Here is a 23,403-nt window from a genome sequence, read left to right on the forward strand (position 1 = left end):
GAAAGCTCAACATTTGGTCATTAGGCTTCTGTCTCAACAGGATTGTAGCCTTCAATTTATTGACATGAAACCTCAATGTCAGTTTCAGTTTGTCCCCGATAGGTAATGACCACAGAAGTTGCTTTAAGATTTATGTTTTATAAAATTGCAGGTACTTGGGAATATGATGCACTAAGCCGTATCATAATTTCTTTTTTTTAACTAAAAACATGCTCATTAAAATAGCTTAATTTCCAAATACTTTTTCCACTGATTGTGCTAAATTAGAATAGCAAATTTTAAGATGGAATTTTCTAGTCCAATAAACCTAGTACACAAAGCAATATCTGAATATGTAATTTAAATGTTACAATGACAGACATTGATGGCTTCTTCCAACTGTTTTCTATTAGTTTTCAGATTAATGAATTACAACACATACATACTTAGCACATGCATTTTTGAGAACCTGCTGTGCAACACCATAATGAGGAATACCACAGGCCATTGTTGAAAGAGATAGTTTTGTTGGGTTTTTTTTTGTTTTGTTTCTTAACATCATTTCTGCTACAGTTACGGGAAATATTTCAGTTCCAGTATGCCCAACAGAAGCCTATCTGGAAGAAGTGTTGGAACAAAAGCATACATTAGAACAACATCTTAAGCTTAAAATATAGCTCTAGAATTTGTCTGACTATATGTTTATATTACTATTTTTGCAACCAGCATCCAGTAACATTAGGAACCTTCCATGGTATACTAAAAGATGTTGTATGATACTTACAAAGAGTTTTTTAAAAGCCCCTCAATGGGGGAGGGGAAGTGGAGAAAAAATAACTGTAAGAAGGGCCAAGCAGACAAAGAGAGAAGAGTGAGCAGCTCTGTATACACAGATGACTCATTCTGATCCACTATACAGGTGAGTGTATACAGGAGAAACTTCAGTTAATGAAAATTTCCAGGAATTTAATGGATTTTTTTTATTCTCTGTCTTCCCTTCCCATAAATTTAAAGCACTCAGAAGCACTAGCAGTCCTCCTGAGAATTTAACCCAAACCAAATGTTTGAGCAAGACAGACTGTTATAAAATCTCACTCAACCAACATCCTTTAATTAAATAGATACCACTGTGTTTGGACACGCATAAAAGCTAATCTATAAGGAATATCACTTGTACAATATACTACCCTGTGCTTTGGTCATCTCTATTTGGGTCACAAAGTCCAATGACAATCAGTGACCATCCACATTGCCATTTTGCTCCTAACTCTTCTGAGATCACTCCGCTATAATATATAAATATTTTATTTAAATATATAAAAAATTTCAGTCCTTACAGGCTGTCAGGACAGGACTGTATTAGAGTTTATACAACATGGAAACATGTAAAAATCTCTTCCTCCTAGAAATCCAAAGAATGTCTTAAAGATACTATCAGATATTTTTATTGTGCTTCTACATCAATACAGCATAAATCACTGAAGCATTACAAATCCTGATGTAAAAAAATGATACAGTAAAGCAAGCGTGGGTAAGTTTTGCATCGATAAAAAAAAAATTTGTTCTTGTTGAACTAAGAGCTAACGTAAACCTTAGGACACTGACTCTTAGTTTTATACAGTAAATTGAATCTAGAAATGAATTATTAAACAGAGCATATATTTTACAGATCTGTGCAAAGAAAAACCTGTTTTTAATGATTAGGCATCAACCTACTTCAAGGAAAGCAATGTATTACGATAATAATTAAAAGAGATTTTTATTTAAGACACCATGTTCCTTTAAATAGTCACATACTTACAGAGTGCAAAGCTCATGTAACCTAATCTATGTTTTCCTCAAATCCCCACAAGTGCATTTACTTAAAAACACCACACTCCTGGATGGGTGCCTGGCGTACCAAACCTGTCCCGTCGTGCATATTTTTATACATGTTACTAAATTAGGAAAGCAGAGTGGACTAAGGTTATGCCAACTCTGAAAAAAGCACAGGGTCTGCATCAGTTTGTGCCTTTGCTTTTAAACTCACAATCATTATAAAAAAAATTGAACTTTATTAAGTATCAAAGCAAGCTACGGTAATCAGAGACAGTAATAAAAGCAGAAGGGAAATATAAGAGGGAAATAAAGAAGCCAGACAAATTTAGTCCCTCCCATTTTGTAGGCTCTAAATCAAAATATGGAAAACAAGTTTAAAAAATGAGTTAGGCCTACATATTTTAATGCCAGGGTCTAAAATAAGAATAGAATTATTGGTATGCTGTACCCACGATCAGTAGAAATCTACTGTGAAAAGGAGGTAGGGAAGAAGTTGTGTTTATATGCCTTTAATTAAGATTTACTGAAATACCATATATTGAGCTCTATTCCAGATTACTAAATTGGGTATTCAACAAGTCTTTACCAGTGAAATACTGGTATGAATAGTAAATACAGATATTGTACTTTATAGCAACTTAAAAAAAGTGAGAAATGAATATGCAGTTTTCGTGTCTGTAAGTTTCTCTTGCCCCCAATTAGCAAAGCAAATTGCTAAGCAAAACAGACTTAGCAATAATCAATTAACATTCCAAGGGTTACTTTATAAATAGGCAAAGCAGTAATCCACAGTTATCCTTTGATTTATGATTTTAATAACAATTGAACCTTTTTTGTCATTACCACTGAAGTTACCTACTCAGGAGAAAATAATCTAGTATTTATCTGTAAGTTATATTTTTCAAATTTCATCTTCATGAACTCTTCCAGCCTTCTGGATGTGCCAGTTCTTTCAGTTTCAAAAACTCACTGATCTTACCGCTATTAATTTCCTATTAACTTAGAGGTTTATTCATTATGGAGAGATAATTATTAATTTCCTAATAACGGGTGGAAAGACTCAATCCTCCCCAATATTAAATATGATCAGCTTCAAAAAGGTGTGGTCTTAAATGGAATGGGAACACCCAAGTTCTATTTCTGGCTAACACTGACTCCTGCTGTGGCCTGGAGCAAATCAATTCTGTTAAAAACACTTTTTTCCATTCTGTAAAATGAGGATAACACTCCCTTATCAGCTTCACAGGATCTTTCTCAAACGCTTTGAAGAGCAAGTTTTGTAAGCCCACAAATGTATTTTAATGAGGCTTAAACTGACTATATTTCTAAAACATTTTGCCTTAAAAAGGAAAAGGATTTGAACAGAAATGAAATGAAGAGTCTATGTGCTATTAACTTCCCCTAAATATTGTTGCAGTTTGCACTTTAAAAACACCAAAGACAGATGAATACATTTTCCTTTGGATTCTAGCTAAATGAAGCAAAATGGCAACAAGTAGATGCAATACGCATCAGTCTCAAAGGCAACATGGAAATGTCAATTTGAAATGGAAGCCACACATTCCCTCATGTGGGGAAGAAAGGGCATTTGCTAAACCTGCCTTTGACTCTTGCAGAGAGATCTGTACTGCTTCAGAGAGATCTGCTTCAGGCAACAGCAACTGCTGGTGCTCCCTAGTCACCTGCACTTTCACTTTACAGATTAAAGAAATAGCATTGCACAGTTTACATGAAGTTTGGTATTATCTGACTGCATTTTATTTCCCCCCCGCCCCGATCAATGTGCTCAACTCTTGTTTTTTAAAGTTCCCTGACAACAAATACAAAGGGAAACTTGGTCTAGTCCATGTAAAGACAACCCCTGATTATTTTTTTTCCCTTCTTAAAGGGAACTTTGCCAAAAGATGGGCTGGGATCATAAACTATACCCTATTCTTTGTTTAATTACTTAGCTTTTGCTCTTGACTTGGCAAAACATTAAGCTTTTCATTTTAGTAAATCTATAATTAACTCCAGCATGTGCTGAATAAACATAACCTCATTTTTAATTAAATCTTAGAACAAGATGCTACAACTTGCCATTTCTAAGGAGAAATATCTCTCAAGTAATGCACAATAAAATCTAATCCTTGTCAAATACAAAACTTAAGTCCAACTTTGAGTATAACCCACCCTCTTTTAAGTCATCTGTTGTCCAAACGTGCATTCACTAACTACAAGACTAAAATGTAAACCTGAAAAGCCATCATGTCACATCAAAGGTTTCCAAGACTAAAGTGAAATCCAATCTAAATTGTAACACAGCAAAACAGAGATAACCTTGGCTTTGGGACTCTGGAAGAATAATTTTTCTGGTATATCTCACTGGATTTTTTTTTTTTTTTCCCCAAATGATGCAGTAATTCTTACACAAAGAGGAAATATATTTTCTCAAAAATGAAAGTTGAAATATGCATTATAAACATCAGAAACAAAGGGGAACTTTCTAATTAGTCATTCATAAGTGAGAAGATTCAGAAAACTTACTTCTGACAAGCCATTCATATAGGACTAACTCTAAAATTCTAATTTAAAATGAAACATCAATTCTCTGAATAAAGAGAAACCTCTAAAAAAACCCCCATGAAGTTAAGCTACTACGAAATGTAATGTCAACTTTAAGTCAAGCTTATACATGAACTAATGGAATAATATGAAATAATAACAATCTTATGTTTATGCTGCAACTCTAAGATTTTTTTCAATTAAGATCTCTGTCATTATGTATTTCCAAATGGCCCTCAAAAGAATTTAGATTATTTAAGTGCTACAGTTAAATAGTAGAAAGCTTCACAAAACTTTACCTCATGTTCAAGAATTACATATAACACAGCCAAATAAAAGAACCGCGAAATTGTTAAAAGACAGAAGCTACAAGATTTACAGTTTGCCAAACAAAAAATGCTGTGCATTTCAATGAAAAAAGTGCTCAAGAGAACTTTATAATATTAAATCTCATCATCTTACTTATCTGCAACTCTTTTAATCAGCTCTCCTCTTGAAGACAGAGCCTCTTGGTTAGTGATTCTGATTACCATGGACTCTAGACACTGATGACTCTGCATTAGGCAGAAGCTGTTCCACTTATTAACCTTATCCAAAGTATATTCAAAACATGACTTGAAGAGAATTTCACGAAGCGTTTTCGTCCAGCCATTTTGTATTATATTTCAGTTTCAACAAGCTTATTCTGGACAAATTTTTCTTTTCTCATCAAGTTCAGCTTAGTCATCTTTCAACAATTCTCAACAATTTAATGATGCGTGATAGAAGTCCCATTGTTTCAGTGGTAGTGTACAATTAAACAAAGTGCCTCGACAAAGTACATGATCCTACCCATGAGTGACACAGATTTGGTAGTGGTCCCTAAACACAAAGGTAGGATTATCATTTACACTACTACAAGAGTGCCACAGCATTGAAAGTGTTTTCTATTCTCCAAGGAACACAATTTCCATGCTTCACCTAATGCCCTTTTTCCCCTCATCAGTCCTGTATTGCCCGATTTCTTCAGGAAACTAAGGCTTATGTATTCATGCTGTCTGTATGTATTTTCATCATTCTCCCCCACCTCCTCCTTTAAAGTAACTTTTTAAAACTAGTAGGACAATCATGGCCAAACCTAAGAGATGTCTTCATTATTAAATTCTCACAAGTTTTATGAAAACAGGTACTTAGAGACTAAAATCTTGTCCATCACATTGAAGATAAACCACAGCACAGCCTTAACCTTTATTAGAGTCTGAAGAATGTCTACAATCAGACTGAAGACAAATGTTTACAGGGCTTCATTAGACTACTTGTTTTAAAATCAGAGTTATGCTAGATTTCCATAAGGCAAATCTTAAATACTAAAGATGAACGTAAAGAGCACAACTGTGGAACAAAAACATTAAAAATGGATAATGAAGCAACATATGCTATTAACTGCATTGTTTCTTAATCACCATTAAAGAAGACACAACAGAGAATCATTCTCAAAATATAAAATGCAATGGAAAAGTGTGGGTGTTCAGACGCTTAATGGCAAACATTTACTATCCAACTGTTCTGCAGTTGTAATGAAAGAGATTTTTTAGCAATTGATTAAGGATATTACTAAGAGTATCCTCCTAGAGATCCATGTAGTTTCAACAAAGCCTGAGGGTACTCAGGCACTCCCAGACACTGGGAAGGGAGAGACAGGAGGAATGACGGGGCAACAACTCTGAAGTAAGCTTTTTATGTGATGACATCATGCTGCAAGTTGGCCTATCTGGTTACACAAGGTGAGTATTGATCAGCTTTCTTAACTGAATCCTCTGTTGTGATACACTGTTCACTGCCATTTGTGTGATATGAGCAAGACTAAGTCTGGAAAAAATGATGGTCATGAGTTTTAAAAATGTTACTTCCATAAATGACCATCACCTGTACCAGAAAGCTGTTTTTTAATGCAGATCTTTAAAGTCTGCACAAGGCACACTAGTAACAAGCTAAATGATGTCTTAAATGGTTACTTATTATAAATTAAGAGCAATTAAGAGCTGTCTTTCCCTAACAATGCATTGCAATGCAGCATCTGCATTTCTGTAGAGAAAGCAGTTAACGCACAGTAAAAAGATGTACTGCTGTGAAATCCCATCTCATCCTAGTTCATTTTATTGACTCTGCTAGCTTTCTGACAGAAACGCTAACAGTATCATGAAGATTCATGCTACCAATATAATTAGGGATAAAACAGTTCATCAAAACTTACTATTTTGCTCTGTATTTCAATTGTTGAACGTAAATGTTATTTTCAAACTCAAAGACTTTATAACAAAGTCATCTTTGACATCTTTGCAATTTTACAAAGAAAAACTATAAAAATATGCTTGGAAGCCCTCTTCGGGAAGTGTTATGTTTAGGAAACACTCAATGCAGTAGATAAACTCTCCAGTGGGCAAACCCTCCAGTTTAAGTGAAAGACTAATCTTGCTCAGACTGATAACACTCAAACTAGATGACATCCAGTCATGCCGACACTGACAGCATCTGAACAGACAGGATTAGTAATGACAGCAGTAATGGCATACCTATAAACTGATGGTACACTACCAGTAAAAGCAGAAAGACCAGACATCACTGGATTCTCTGATTCAAAAGTAGGCAACAGTAGCATTATTTCTAAGCATGCAAAATTTTCATGCACACAAAACTAAACACACTTAGGACAATGCTCAGTACCAAATTTTGTAAACTTCAGGAGAAATTAAATGCAGTGTGCCTATGCAGCTGATACCAGTTCCTAATCAAATGTGGTAGACTTGAAATCAACTCTTCAGTAATGTAAATTATCCTTTTGAAAGTCTTTTTTGGAACCTTTTTAAGTTAATGTGTGAAGTTTTGCAGAAAATGTGTCACTTTTGCTTTGAACAAGTCTTTCTTTCATGGTACAGCACCATAAGGTAAATTATCTTTGAGGAACATAAAGCACACTCAAGTCACTCCTTCCTTTTGAATGTAGGACATCTGAAAATTGATGGAAATTTTATTGGCCTTGGGTCATAATGTTTAACAGGTTTATCTAATTTCATTCCAGAGCATTTACACAGTCATATAATTTTTTTCTAATCATAATCATCCTTTGACTTGTTCTTATTAAGCTTATTATGCCTAAAAAGTACAAGCAAAGGACAGCTACATTTCTGCACCCAAAGCTTCAAGAAGCAATTGCAATATATTTATTGAGAACAAACAATGTGAACTTACAAACACATGAAGGTCACACTGAGAAGTTAGTTAAAATTAGAGCCAAAAACTAATCCTGTTAAAGTTAGACCAGTTTTTTGAAATACTGGCCTTAGATTTTTATTTTCTCTGCAAATCAGAAAATGCAAATATGTCAAAGAAAGATTAAAAAATAAAATGAAAAAAATAATTTGAAAATCACCAGCGTGTTATGTGTAAGGGTAATGGAAGAAGAATAACCAGTTATGTCTGCTTATCAAAGTATTTTGAAGGCAAACAAAAAAAAAATCATTCAAAATCTGCCTATGGCCAACTATTTCTGACTTTGTGTCACATTTACTCTGAATAAATTTTGCTTTTTTATTATAAACTAGCAAGACATTTGTTATTTACTGTCATAGTGAGGTAGAACTGCCATAGGCAAACCTACTAGACATGTGTCTTAGAAAATATAAGAATGGGGCTGTTGGGCAAAAAGTAAGTAAGGAAGGACTGGAATCCTTTATATTCTGAAAAATTGGAAGAAACATCACTTTATCATGACAGTTGTCACTGGCATTTTATGTCTTCTCAAGGAAGTTCAATATTTTCTTGATACAATGGCAAAGACTATTAAATAGATACATTTTCTTCCCACTTCAGAAACATTTTTCAGGACTTTACCTCAAGTACATGGCTTTTTTTCTAACTACAGAGTATATTTAGTACAATATGTAAGGTGGCAATCCCTGCCTAGTCTTTAAATGCAAGTTGTGCCGTGCTTCAACTGTAAGATACAAATAAACCTAGAGCAGATCGCTATGCAAATTAAGTTCAAATGGAATTTGTCATTGCTGTAATCCCTCATGCATTTGTACTTACCTGCAGGTAGATATTTCAGCTGGTTGTTAGCCAAGCGAAGATGACGTAAAGATCTCAGGCGGCCAATCTCTGGACACACAATTTCGAGGGCATTATCACTTAGGTCCAGAAACTGCAGTTTAACGAGGGAGCCAATGGCTTGTGAGAGAACAGATTAGAACATGAATGTGACCCAACAGTAATGTTAAAGTCTTAATAGGACTATGAGGGGATAAAAAGCCACAGTACCTAACACCTATGTCTGAGCAGATTTTGACGTATTAAAGCCGGTCTCACAACTGAATGACATAATTTGTGGAAATGCTTATCTATCTAACAAACAGTACTGCTGGCAGTGAGACAGGGATGGAAAAAAGAGTCATGTACAGAATACTCCCATTTCTAGACTCTCCTCAGACGATTCCACTCTGAAATCACTTTTTCCATGTCTATCCGATTTATATATTCAAAAAGAGTTTAAAGTACTTTCCTGAAGTTGGGCACATAACTGTACAACTAAGACAAGGAAGACAAACTACTACAAGTTCTTGATGCTTTTAGGTTTCAAATCTGTCATGATCTAAACCAGCAGAATATTCTGCGTGGTAGCCGTCTGAAAGCAGAAGACACTCTGGATTTTTTGTTTCTGTAGATGAGTGCCATTTAGCTTTTTCACTTTCTGCAATTAGAACTGAAGCAAACAGCATTTAGGTGCATTTGAGAATTCATTAAAAGAATTTAACATAGAATAAACAAGAATATTACCGACTAAGAGCTACACTGGTATATTTTGTATGAAAATCTTTAATGTTTTATGGGAAAATAAAGGAAAATAGGCCTCTTCAAAGAAGAAAAATGAATATTTTATGATTCCTGCCACTTATTGTGAGCTGGTAGATTACTTACCTTCAGGTACAACAACTATGTTATTTGAATGAAGGTACCTGGGGGGATGAGAAAAAAAGCAGAGGACACCACCTGTTACCCTCAAGGACTTCTGCTACATAATCAGTTTGCAAAATATCCAGTTTCAGATTGAAAGAGCACCCTCAAAGCCATTCCTCTCTATGACCACAAAAGCTGTGGAAACTGTATAAACTGGCAATGGATAGGTACTTAGGTTTCACTTAGACTATTAAATGATTAACAAAAATAAAAGAGAATGATATACAATTATTTAAAACAAAACATTTACAGTTACAATAATAATGCCCTTTAGTTTTGAGAGTCAGGAAAAAAAAAAGGAAAAAGAATAAAGCACACAGAATAACCAGAATGAACCATATTTGATCACCAGGTTATTCCACACTAAATGCTGGGCAAGAAAAAAAAAGTCCAAACCCACACAAGTTATACAGTTATGAACATCTTGCCCTGCTCATAAACTCTTACACCTTTACTGACTGGAGAAACAAGCATATGATCTACTCACTGCAAGTGGGTTTTTCAAACCTAGAACATATTTTTCAAAAGAAAAACCCAGTCTTACACATGGTCATTTCGGTAGTTAATGAGGATGGCTACATCTCTCACAAAGAATATTCAGCACCCTCTTCTGGAGCACTTCCAGTACTACTAGTAACATTAAAAACCAGAGTTTACACATTTTAGTTTTTAATCAACATTGCTGCAAAAACACCAAGAGGTCTTGTAGAAAATAACAGTAACAATAGTTTCAAATATTGATAGCTAACTGTAAAGGAACACTGAGTACTCGGTGTCCAATTGCTTCAGCACACATGGAAATTATTTGCACAGCATATTTTTTCCCATTCTATTCAAATACCATTTCCTGAAGTAGGAGCCCATCTTTTCAGGGAAATAGAGACAGAACAAGGAAAAAGACATCTGAGCATTTCAATTGCATGAAGCATCTGAGCCTTCTCTTTTTCTTTAAAAATTGCATACATTTAAAGTTTACTAAAAATGTAACAAACATAAGGATAGCAGATATGTTTGTAGAAATCCTTATATATATATATATAAAACCTCAGGATGAGAATTCTCCTACTCATTTCAGCTGCAGCTCCTGAAAATACTTGTGAACTATTTAACTAGAGCTAAAAAAAGTGTATATTATGACCCCAGCACGAGGGACACGATATACAAAGAAACACAGACAATAGTGAAGTTTTTTAAAATACGTAGTGAAATTGCTAAGGATGTAACTTTCAGGAAAATCAGTTAAGTTTGTCTTTCAAAATTTAAAGCTACTGTAACAAGTTATTCTTTAAATAAATCTTTATTTTGTGGTCTCTTCTCTGTCAACAAAAGATATCTTATTGTCTGATCAAAAATTGACTTGTACGATTAGCTACAGAAATCACAGGCCCACTGCAGGCTCACTGCAGTTCTCTCTAGAATGTGTGGAATAATGGTGGTACAACTAAGCTTGCTGAACCCCAAACAATTAGGTTTGGCTTCTATAATTCAGTAGAAGAGATTATTTTAAGCTGTAATTTATATAGGTTTTCCTAAAGGCATCATCAGATAACAAAGATTTCCTGATGTCCCATAGCAAATCATTAAATACTAAGCATATCAAATACAAAAATATTTATTTTACTGCTTCAGAGCATAAACATACTCTCAAGACTCAGGCATGATAAGACAAGACTGTCTCTTAAGCAAGTTGGAGACTGCAGTGACCTACAAACCAGTTCAATTATACTGTGGTCGCGTGTACCAGAAAGGTGTGCTTTTCAAGGGCCAAATTAAGATGACAAGATCAGACAGCTGAATACATTGGACTACTCAGATATACACCTCCTCCTATCTGGAGGTTTTCATTAAATAAACAGAATCAGTTACTCAACTGGAAGTGAGTCAAATGAGTTATATGGGGAAAAGAGGATGTCCCTTTTAACGCCCCCACCATCAATCTTACCATACAAGGAAATCATAACCTTACAAGAAAAGGGGAGAGAAGAAAATATTGACTCAGGGGCTTACAGCTTAAAATTAATTGCCAAAATAATACAATTCATGTGATGTCCCTTCTTTGGACAAGACTGGATAAACTACTCAGCCTACAACAATCATGAAATAGTTGCTACAGTACCTGCTCATTCCTGCTTCTATTTGACAATCTGTGACTTAGTTCCAAAAAACCTTATTACTACAATCAGCAAGACTGAGATCATAATACCCCTGGTAGCTGGGGTGGAAATGAGCAACTAGGGATGGGCTGGAGGCTGTAACATGTTACTCTAGCTCTGTCATAACCATCTGACCATTGTATTTGGAGGTTCCAGTGCTTTATCAGGGTGACAACAGTCTACAGAGGAGTTGGGGGTAAGTATTTTTTCCCTTAGCAGTGTAGACATTTGTATAACAGTTCTTGTTATACAAAAACCAAGAAATTATAAAAAAATATTAACATGGGACTGAATACATCTGGATAGACATCATTTAAACAAAAAAAAAAAAAAAAAAAACAGAAAAATGATCCTTTCTTGCCCTCCAAGAAAACCCTTCACACTTAAGAGGTAGGTTATGTGCAAGCAATACATTCTAGAATTATTTTAAGATAAGATGGATCAGCATAGTAAAAATATATTAGAACTCCTACACAAACTCACAATTCCACGAGGTTTGGAAGCTTCTGTGCAAGGTTTTCTGGCTGAAAAAGAGTTAGAGATTTTTTAGGTTTCAAAACAAAAACCAGACACACACATATTGTGTACCCAACTCATTTTAATAACCATACTAAAACACATCAGCACCTAGTCACAGAAAAAATGGCAACAAGGAGCTTGTATACAATACCCTATTTCCACATCCCCGCACATTCTCCATCAGTGCAATCTGGGATATGTGAAAGGTGAGCAATTCACTACCGAAACAGAACTACAGCCTAGAAGTGACATCAACATGTCCTCAATCAAATGGTAGTCAGATTTCTGAGGCTGAAAAAATGGATTACCAAAACCTCAAGTTTTGAAAATATATTAAAATAATTGAGTTAGTTGAAACCAAGAGACTGCTAAGAAGCTGCGACCTTTACAGACTTAAAGTAGAACAAGAACTATACAAGACATCTAACCATAATGTATTTTATTTTGTAATGCTAAATTGGAAAATGACCTACAAACTTAGTGTGACTTAGTCAATTACCACCAAGCCAGAAGTGCTGAATTCATCAAACTAAATTTACATATTTACATATTAACATGCATATCATTTTCTAACTGCTAACTGATCCCTAGCTGCAATTCTGTTTCTTGATGGCATTTATAACCATGAACATATATCACAAAACTAGCTTCACAAGTTTCAGATGTCATGTTGGTAACTGTTCAAAGTTATTCAAGGTTAAGACAGTTTTATTGCTCAAGAAATCTACTTTAAACAGATATGTTTTATTGAAAAATGTTTGTACAATATACATATATGCAGAAATAAATGAATTTTAAAGTCAACTCGATCACATGGTCAACTTCCTGTTAAAAAACACCTAGCAATTTTCTGACATGTAACTTTAAGGTATATTATTATCTAAAATACTTAACTTAGTGTTTATAAATTTATTATGAAGGAATATGCTAACCTGAAAAAGTAGTCATAATATTCTTATGTAGCAAACATGCCACATCCTAGATCCAAGTACAAAAAATAGCTTGTTTCTAACTATGGAGCAGCAAATGATGGCTCAATAAAATCAATCTGTTGACATTAAGACCCAAGAAACAGGCTATACCTAATCAGTTGTTGCCACCTACTGGAACGTTTGCCACAGTGCAGTTATCTTCTCGGCGTAGAATTTTATTTGGTCAAAGAGAAAAGCTTAAACTGAGAAAATACGCAAAGGCTGCAACATGCTCAAGCACAAAAAATGCAAGCTTTAATTTAAAAAAAAGAAGAGGGAAAATGAAAAAACAAATTCACTGTCATCCTACACCCTTTATTAGTATAAGGATACTAGCCTGAATCACAAACTATTTTCACATTATACATGAAGATTATACTCTTATTCTTGCTTTAACTGCTTCATATTGTAAGAGAGCTAAAGTCAGGAGAGACACAACTTTAAGTTTAGCAAGTCTTTAATAAGTTCCACTTATCTTCTTGAGTACCACAAAAACAATGTGTCTGAGTCAAAATTGCTCAATATAACATCCTACAATGAAATTGAGATTAAAAAACATCTATTCATGAACCAGCAATTGAGAGGTAAAACTAACTCTTTTCTCTATTGGCAACGACAACAAAAAATGATTATAAAGGAATCATCGACTCTGCCACTGGTTTAGGGAAGCTTGCCTTGCCCTCAAACCCACTGGACATTTTTCAAAGAGTGAACCTGCTGATCTGTCTGAACAGGACAGCATCGCACATTGAGTTGTTAAATCAAGAACAATTGTTTGATATGGCTAGATCATACTTCTGACAGTGCCATCAAGGAAAACTCACATTTCCTTTTAATAGATGGGAAAACAGGATTGTCAAAAGGCTAATGTTATCAGTCAAACATTAAATGAGGAGAAGTTGGAAGACTTGATGCTGCTATATAGCTTCTTGATCCATTCATTACATCATAGCCCTCTATAATTTCCATTTTGCCAATGAAGACAAAAATGAAATTGTTCTTAGGCAAGGTACGTGTAAATTCTGTCAGTGTAACTGTTCCACGTGTTTTCACAGCAGCTGTCTGTCAAGGACTAGAGTCATTTTAGAAGAACAAAGAAGAAAAGCTGATTTAGTCAACATTTTTGCAGAACTCTGAAGGAATGAACCGGACAAAGTACTACCTTACTTTGAAGAAAATGCTGTAGATTTAGTTTTGATGATTGCTAATAATTTATATGCAATTTAAAGCGTTTATTGATGAGCTAATGCTCATCATCATGCACAGAATCAAAGGACCACAAGACTGAAAGAGACATTAAAGCTACTCAGACAGGATTACCCCTCAACGAAATTGGTACATTTTCTCTGTCAAAAAGTCTCAGTGAAATGAATACAGCTTCCTTCAATAACCTATTTGTTTTCAACTATTCTCAGATGAGATATCCTGCCCTGCTCTCCATGTAACTAACTTACTACTTCTTTACTCAAAGTGAGCATATTACTTGTCCTACCAGCCAAAAAAATTCATTATGAAAATACTGCTTTGTAAAAGTACTGATGACTTCTGCTCTCCCCCATTCCTTTTCTATTTTTTTTTTCTTCTGTCTTCTCTTTTTGCAAGCAGAATTAACCTAAATCTCTCAACCTTCTCTCACAAGGCATGTTCTCTAGAAATCCCTTGTTGCTGCTTCCTATGTTCTTTCCAGTTTACCTATGTTGTTCGTAAGTATGAAACTCCAGACTTAATCTTTGCTCCAGCTTATGCTTTAACAGTATCCAATAATTATTCCCTTCTGCTTTTAATGGAGGCTGCAAAACTTTCTATGTTCCAAAAAGACATCTGCCTTTTTTGTAACATGCTGCTGACTTGATCTATTTTTGTCCACTAAAACTTCCAACATCTATTCTGCTGAACAGATACTCAGTGAATTAGACCCAATTTTGTTTAGACCCAATTTTGTTTGCCTAGGTCCTAGCAATAGCGCTATACACCTGAATGAGATTCCCCTAAGTCATAATATGAGCAAGTCATCCTGATCGTTTTGAATCCTAATGCTTTATTTCACACTGTTTGCAAGTAATTTTGCCTAGGTGTGATCTACATTTTAAGTATTGTTTCCGTTCTTTTATCCCAGGCCTCAATTATAATACCAAACAGTACTGGGCGAGAGCTGCCTCCCTCATTTGATACATCTTCTGTTGACAGTAACCATGGGTTATTACTCTTATGCCATCTTCCACATCTATTGGTGTGTAGCATTAACAGATATTGAAAGGAAAATGGAACTAAGCTGTTACTTGCAAGACTTTGTTTTGGTTTCTATTTTATAATTGCTTTGAGAAAAAAAAAAGCCTAGGCTCTAACACATACACATGCAGAGAAGTGACATGCAAAATTCTCCTTATTATTGTTTCATCTTCTGAGCAGTACAAACTTCACGAACCTTACACCACTCAATAATCACTGAATTTCACAAAGTGTCAAAACAGAACTGTTTACAGTCTTTGATTAATTTTTAAAGCAGCTTTAATTTGTAACCATGACTCCTATACTCCCATTAAATTATTAAGCAAAGGGCTTGCCCAAAACCAAAAAGTGCCAAAATAATTCTCTACAGTACATGCAAACTTAAGTGACTCATTCAAGATGAAGAAAAGGCATAAAATCTCCAAAAATCTTTTGGCTCAAGAAGTGAAACATTTATTGAGGAATTCTAATGTATCATTGTTAAAGCTTTAGACATTATCCCTTAAACTGGAATACTGGACTTGTTCTAGGAAGCACTGAAAAATATATGATTTTGGTGAATTTTAAGTAGCCAGGCCCTCCAGCTACTCTGCCCTGGCTATTATTTTACCTACCATATCATAGAAGATGCCAAGGAAAAAAAAAAAAAACAAACCAAAAAAAACCCCTGGATTACTTGGAGACTTGAGTCTATTGACAGTGGCAAGTTTTGACTCTCTCTAGAGTCTTACCAGCTCAGAATATCTCACAGTTATTTAAGTAGACCACACTGAATTCTGGGGTCACAACATTCACTCAGGGTGAGAATTTCTTCAGGGAAAAGCAACAAAACAGAAAATCCCACAACCCTGAAATTAACTATTTGTTCTTCTATCAACAGCAGCTCATAGACACAAGTTTTGCTGGAACCTTAACAGCACGCTTTGTATTACACCCTGGGATTGACGATGCCTTTCAGATAAGACACACACCAAGGTAAAAGTTGTTTAGCCTAATGAAGGAACGTAGACTAGACTTGCATAGTATCACCTAACAGTAGGAAAGGCCTGACCATAGCAGTTAACTCAAACAAGAAAAACCTCACAAGAAAACCCCCAGATCTTGACAGAGCTTCAAGAGGGTAACCATAAAATGTCATAAACTTTCATTTATTATACTCTACATTACCTATGCAAGTACAACCAAATATGAGTATTTCACAATGGATGACATCATTCAGGATCAGGTTTGCTATAAGATTACTATCTTTTTAAAAAAATTATCTTGTTTTTTTCCTGTTCCAAAAATCAGAATTCCTAAACATACAAACAGTAAACATCACAATAAAGAGGTTGTCGTACCAATGTGGTCAGGGAATTTCTTTTCATATAAAGTCTCTCCAAGTACTGCAGCCCCTCATCTTTCAGTAACTCCAAAGGAAAGTGATGGAGATTTCGGTAATTTAAGAACAAGTTCTTGTGCCTTTCCAGCTTTGCCTCAGAGATTGTTTTACATAGTTCTGATGCCATGACTAATCCGGTTCCAAGCACCACCTCTACTGCATTGCATCTTCTGAAAGCAGACCCATTTCTAGGAGACAAAGAGAGATTAAAAAAACCCCAACATTACCAAGGTGTATGCCATGCATTCTTTTGCAGATTTAGTTATTATGTACTAATAATTTATCTAAATGCTCTCGTTCTGGTTAATACATAAAGTACCCAGAACATCCACACCATAACATATGTTAGAAGCAAGTCTTTGATTATTTTCTGGATGAAGTTTTAGCGTGTTTTTGGACCTGAAATAACAAGATCTTAAGGTATACATGCTTTTTTTCAGCCACTTTCCATGGACCTTTCAGATAAGTTTGTCAAAGTTGCCACCACAAGAAAAAAAAAAAAATCTCTCTCTCCTAACTATTATTGATGTTCTATTGATGATCCATCTATTCCCTGAAATGTGCTAAAAGAAGAATCCACAGATCATAAGAAAAATGCACAATTTATTAGGGGAGTTTTTAACTTCAGATGACTAAAATGCCTTCATGTAGCTTTAATCAGAATGACAAAAGGCAGTTAAAGGTTGTTAAGCTTTCCCATATAAAAGTATTGGAAGAATTTATCAGTTGGAAGAGATATTGGGGATGGACAGCCAGGTAGGGCATTTTGAAATAATAAACTAATATATGAGAAATCTGAAACAGCAAGAAAATTTATGAAGCACTAAATGTAAGAGCAGATTTTCAGCTCTCTTTCCTAAAAATAAAGCCAGAAAGAACTAAATGTCAAGTTTTAACTGACAATTTCAAACCCAGAAAACAAAAACATGAAGACAAATTAAAAATTAACTTGTATCTGCAACCAGACTTTATTTAGCTTGCTTTTCAGGTATAACCGAAATTCTACTCATTATTATGTTGTCTGGATTTGATAAAAGCAATGCTACATCTTTTCAATTGTCTCAGAAGTGAGGAGAACATAATAAATCCAGTCTATTTATTAATTTAAAATTATCAGTTTGCTAGTCACGTGTATAAATTAACTTCACTTAATGAAAGGCAAGGAATCATAACCGCATTTCACCAATACCATTTTCTATTTTAGTTCATTCCTTCACCAAAGAAGAGATTTCTAATCATAACAGACATCGGAAGGGAAGGAATCCTGTCAGATTATATGGTAGTCTTTGTAAACAAAACTCCTTACCCAGCCTAAGACTGTCGCAACCGGACCACACATATAAATCCAACTACTTTATCAGTTTCAGTAATTCCCTTGATTTGCAGATAAGCAGTTTTTAACAGTGACCTAAGTCCTTCTAGATGAACACAGCGATTATTTTCTTACAGCCCCATAAACACTACTAATCACAACTTAGGTATAATATCCTGCATACCTTTTCTAGTCTTGAGTTATTTAAGCCATGCTAAGATCAGTTCTGCAAAAAAATTATTACCTTGTTGAGAATCCTTCAGAAGATTAGAAAGTATTTGTTCAACCTTGGTTAAACAGTATTCCTGTGAGAAGAACCATCACTCTAACAGTTGCCTTCATTAGCTATCTTAAGGAAAAAGGGTACACACACCACTGGCCCTTAGCACTAGCAACATTAAAGCTCCCTTGGTGCAGCAGATAAAGGAAATGAAGTCACTACAATACCAAACTCCCCAGCTGTGATCAACATTAAAATAATTCAAGAAAAAGCATTAGAAATTTTAATGTACATAGTCTGACAGTATTTGAGCATTAACTGCTACAATATAAGTAATGGTAAAGGTAAGCTCACCTTCCCCTGAAATATTTTTTTTAAATGAAAAGACGTGAAGTCACAAAACACATACATAAATATCCAGTTGTCCAGAGATGCTTTTTAGGTGTTCTGCACTTGCCGCCTTTTCTTCAGAGTTGTGATTCCACATACCAACTGACCACATTTAGCTGTGGCACACAGGAACACACAGACATACAAGGCCACAAATGCAAAGTCCAGTCATAACCTACTCTATTCTGGCTGTTACTTCAAAGGAAAACCCTCCTACTCCCTTCCACCACCAGCCAAACTTTTTCACTCTAAATACTTTTTTTGCAAAGATGAGACACAGCACTACCAAAAAGGAACAGACACAATCACGGTCTTTAAGGAAAGGAAAAAGGGAGGATGAGGACTGGTAACACCCAGTGATGGCCCTGTGTGGAGTCAGGTCATTCGGGGGAGAGAACCCCCATTTCACAGATGATGGAGAAGACAGAAATAAACCCTCACTGAGCACACGGCAGGGAGCAGAGGCTCTGTGAAGGCGTGCGAAGGGGTGACACCGGGAAGCTCAGGAGACCCCCCAAGACTTGCGGGCCGCCTCCAGCCGAGCGGGACTGCCCGAGGGGAAGGAGCGCACAGGGGCGGATGAAAATTCGGAGGAGCCGCAGGGCACAAGAGAACGAGGCTGTGAGGTGGGGCTGCATAGAGACGCCCTGCTCGGTGCTCCTCGGGCCCTGGGAACTGGGGGAGGCCAGTCTGTCACCGGGGAGCGCGGGGAAACCGGCCTGTCCCGGCTGTGCGGGGGTGTTGGGGGGGGGGGGCTGCCACAGGCGGAGGCCTGTGAGGACTGAGGAGACGGCGGGAGGCCGCCCACGTGGCTGAAGCCAGAGATGGGCAAGGAGGAACGGGCCTCGGCCCGGGGGGCCGGCGATGGCTGACACCCCCTCAGGGAGAAGGCGCCGTACCCGCGCGGTCCGGCAGACAGACAGCAGGGGACAGAGCAGCGGAGGCAGCCCCGCACACCCCCAGAACCCGGTCCGCCCTGTCCCGCCCCCTGCCCACCCCCCAGCCCGGGGGGGGGAGATAAGTCACTCACCAGCACCAGTGTCGCCAGAGCGGCGATCAGCCCCGCTCCGCGCCGGCCCAAGCACCCGGGGGCGGAGCGGGCCGCAGCCGCGCGAGACCGCTACCGCCACACGACTCTCGCGAGATGCCGCCCTGCCCCGCGTCCCGCCACAACACCGCCCCCTCACCGCCCACGCCCGCCCCCCACCCAATCACAAGGCACGCCACCGCCCGACACCCAATCAGAAGTTCTCGTCTCTCCTAGCCTCCTGCCCCTTTCCCTGTCAGCCAATGGGAGGGCGCCCCACCTCAGCGCCTCGCCCGCCTCCTGCTGCGGCCGCGGGAAGGCGGGACGGTCTGGCAGGCGGTGGGGACAGGGAGTGCCCTTCCTTCCCAGTGGGTCTCCTTTGGGCTCAACTTGCCCTCCTAGGTGCTTTCACAGTTCCCAGTGTTAACAACACTTATCCCTGCTTAACAGCTTTTGAAGGAGAACATCATTTGCAGGTAAAAGTTGTGGTGACCAAAGATCATCTTCCCTGCCAAATTCTGGTGCAACTAACACTACCTTTTAATTCTTTGTTAACAGCAGACTGGGGACCCTTAGGCACTCCTGCCTACACCCACAACCTGCCTATCACAATCATTTCTACCCATGATAGTTGGCCTGTTGAAACAGGTAAGGGAATTACGGAACCTCAATTTACCTACATGCTGTTCACCTGATTGTGATTTTATATGTATTCACACACACTGAGATGACCCAATACATAAATCCTATCCTAGGGAAGGTCTTGTTTGTGTTATGTCAGTACTCTAATGACAGCAAGTTCCCTCATACTCGGAATATTTAACATTGCCGGGTATTAAAAGTTCTTCTTTGTGGAAGATCAGCCCTACCAGCTGCCTAAAAAAGGAATCTCAGCTGCAGAAATCCTCTTTGTAGTTCCCACAGGCTAATTAACATAAACTTGTCTTAACAAGGTTCACATAGCAGGTCTGCAGGGAAACCAAAAAGCTGAATGTAGGAGATGAATACCTTGCAGAAGGCATTTCTTCTCTATTATATATTCACAGAACTTTAATTTGAAGCAAACTAACATGCAGAAAAAGCTTAAGATTTTTTTTTGCAGACTCATTTCTCTCTTTTTCAGTTCTAAATAAAGAATAGCAATCCTTAATTGCTCATTTGTCATTTTCCTACACTTGAGAGGCAATAATTGATTTTGACAAGTGTAGTTGCTCAGTCTTACTTGCCACTTGCAGTCTTTTTTGGAGTTGTTTTTTCAGATGAATAGATTAGATTTTCTTGAAATAATTTGAGATGAAATAATTTACCCTTCAAAATTCAACATCTTCCACATTTATCATATCATACTGCACACATTATTTCTTACTGTGGTTGATAGTACTTGTCTGTTTTTCTCAGCTAGATGTTAAATTCCAGGAAGTGGCCTGCTTATATACCACCATGGTTTTAAAAACAGCAATTATATCACACTTCTTAATGTCACTTTGGTCCCACATTATAAATATCTGAGAAATTAAAAGTTAAGCATGCTTCAGACCAAAGTAGAAGCTGAACATGAGCACAGTTAGCAACACATTCATCAGAGGGAATTCAATGATGTGTCAAACCAAATGTTCTTCTCCAGGATATTAAGTCATTGATCAGGACAGAAATCATGTTTCTGCCTTCTTCCACTAAAGTACAGACAGGAGGGATGAAGGTTTTTCCTTGGGAGGCCTGCTCTTAACAGAGCCGGGATACTTAATGCATTTGTTTACACTATGTTGTAGTGTTTTTGGGTTCTTTTGGTTAGGGGTTTTTTTGCAACAGAGGGAGGAGATAAGATTACTGCACTCTCTTTGCAAAGAGCAAACTTTCGTCTGTTTCTTCTTTTCTGCTCACACCAACAAAGTGACTAAACAGATCAGAGCAATGCTGAAATGTCTTTGGTTCTGCTCTGTCACAGAAACAAATACAGCTCTCAGGGTGTGCCTTCAGTGATTATAAAACATAATATACACATGGATCCAACATAAACTGCAGAAGCAGTTTAAGATCACTGAAACTATTAAAGATGTTAATTATATATAAAGTACTGGAACTGTCAGTATTTCAGTGGGGAGTTTTAAAACAGGATTTGAAAGAGTATTTCTAAAATCTCTCTCTTGTTTTCTGAGTGAGAGGGTTCCTACTAGCAGTATTTAAAATTTATTCTACCTACTGATAATTGAGTAGTGTATATGATTCCCTCCAGACTGCTTTTCAGAAGTGTCTGTAGAGTGAGAGGAGCTGTTCTTTGCCAATACAAACAGACATCCTCACCCACCTCAACTATATTAAATTTTATTTTCTTGTTCTAGAGCTGTATCAGGTTCATATCAGCTATGTAGAGGTAAGTGCCAGTTACCTTGGAGCTTTATGATATCCACAAGAATTTCTGATGTGATTTGAGTGTTTACACACCACTTTATCTTGTATCTGGCTTCCTGAAGTAGTCACTCAGGATTCTCTCTTTATTGTCATGCGTAGCCTGCAATCGTCACGCTCATTCATTCTCAGTCCGATTTTTTTTCCCCTTGACCAATGCCATCACAATCTCCCAGGCTTGTGTCATCAAATTCCGTGGAGTGCTTCTAAAAAATGCTGCTCTCTCAGATCCGAAAGCTGATCTCTGAAGCTCTGATCTTGCACAGCACAGGTGTACAGTTTTGCCTGTGGAGTCACAAGGCTAAAAATGATGAGCAGAGCAGGGGCGTTGGAATCTGATCTTCCGTTAAGGATAGTGCTTGCCTCATGGTTGCCAAGTCATTCCCATCTAACAAGTGAGACTAGTGGGATACCCTTTGCTAAGTAGATTTTTACTGTTTCTTTACCCTAGTTTAATTCTTAAATTTTGTGCTTGTGAGAGCAAGGAAAGAGGGGCTTGAAATTTACATCTTGCTCAGAAGGATGACTGATCTTCTCTGTGTCTACATAAAGACACTAATAAAACTTGTTCTGAAGTGCAGCTTTGAAGGCATTGATCTATTTAAGTAGTTTGCAGGTGCCATTGCCTTGAAGACCCACCTTCATCAGTTGGTTTACTGGAACAAATCCAGTAACTGGAGCAAATGGGCACAGCTTCACCGGTGATCCTTTGTTTGTGCCAAACCTATACAAGCCAGATGATGTAGTATGAATGAAAAGAGATGATGATACATTGTCAAATTTATTACACAAGGAAGTATTTGAGACTAACAACTTTGGGAAGATGCACTTGGAACTATCTTGGTAAAGCTTTATGCAACCATTTTCTTTTGTTTTGTCAAGTGAAACATGAAGAAATTATTTTCATTGAGGTTTTTGTGACAAGATTCCTAGCTCTCAATTTCACAGAACTAGGAAATCCAGAATGTCTTACTGAGCTTTTGAATTTGAGTTCTGAACACTGAGTTTCAGCCTCCCTAATAATCCTGGCTGAGTCTTTTCCACCAGTACTATGGATACCACTTACATTGAATCATCTGCATTAAATTAGACTTTGTAAGTTTGGATTATGATCAAAATATTCACTGAGCAATTGATGGTCAGTTTTTAGCAGAAGGAAACTTTATTGTGACTGGTGCATGACAGAAGAGTGTTTCCCCTTTAAGGTGGGATAATTAGCAAATATTTTTAACCTTTGCTCTTTGGTATGTTAACTAGCAGTACAAGATGGGCCTTCTTGGACATCACTGTATTCAGAGATTTGTAGTGAAGCAAAAATCCATCGCTACACACTAAGCTCATGCAGTTATACCTGGTACAGAGAGGTCCTGTGGGTTGGAGGAATCTTCTAGGCACAAGGAATCAACAGATCAATCCAGTGATCAACAAATGCAGTTTCAGCTTTCTTTAGGTTCTGCTCGCT

The 23,403-nt window shown here is 37.1% G+C and overlaps 1 protein-coding gene across 8 annotated transcripts in view; it reads right to left on the reverse strand.

The window, feature by feature from the left end:
* Nucleotides 1-23,403, reverse strand: part of LRRC28 (leucine rich repeat containing 28) — an 80,289-nt gene that overhangs the window by 35,520 nt on the left and 21,366 nt on the right. For 2 of the 8 annotated variants that reach the window (XM_074836957.1, XM_074836953.1), the window contains exons 3-6: nucleotides 16,546-16,774; nucleotides 11,970-12,010; nucleotides 9,295-9,332; nucleotides 8,410-8,547 (exon numbers count right to left, since the gene is read on the reverse strand). In XM_074836957.1, coding sequence (XP_074693058.1) covers nucleotides 8,410-8,547; nucleotides 9,295-9,332; nucleotides 11,970-12,010; nucleotides 16,546-16,774 — 446 coding nt within the window. Of the gene's footprint in view, nucleotides 1-8,409; nucleotides 8,548-9,294; nucleotides 9,333-11,959; nucleotides 12,011-16,545; nucleotides 16,775-18,142; nucleotides 18,204-18,527; nucleotides 18,625-19,538; nucleotides 19,641-23,403 lie in introns of those variants that run through there. The other 6 variants (XM_074836958.1, XM_074836959.1, XM_074836955.1 and 3 more) reach the window with 5 other exon arrangements.

The sequence above is a fragment of the Strix aluco genome, chromosome 12 (genome assembly GCF_031877795.1).
Source record: "Strix aluco isolate bStrAlu1 chromosome 12, bStrAlu1.hap1, whole genome shotgun sequence".
In the NCBI taxonomy this organism is placed as follows: domain Eukaryota; kingdom Metazoa; phylum Chordata; class Aves; order Strigiformes; family Strigidae; genus Strix; species Strix aluco.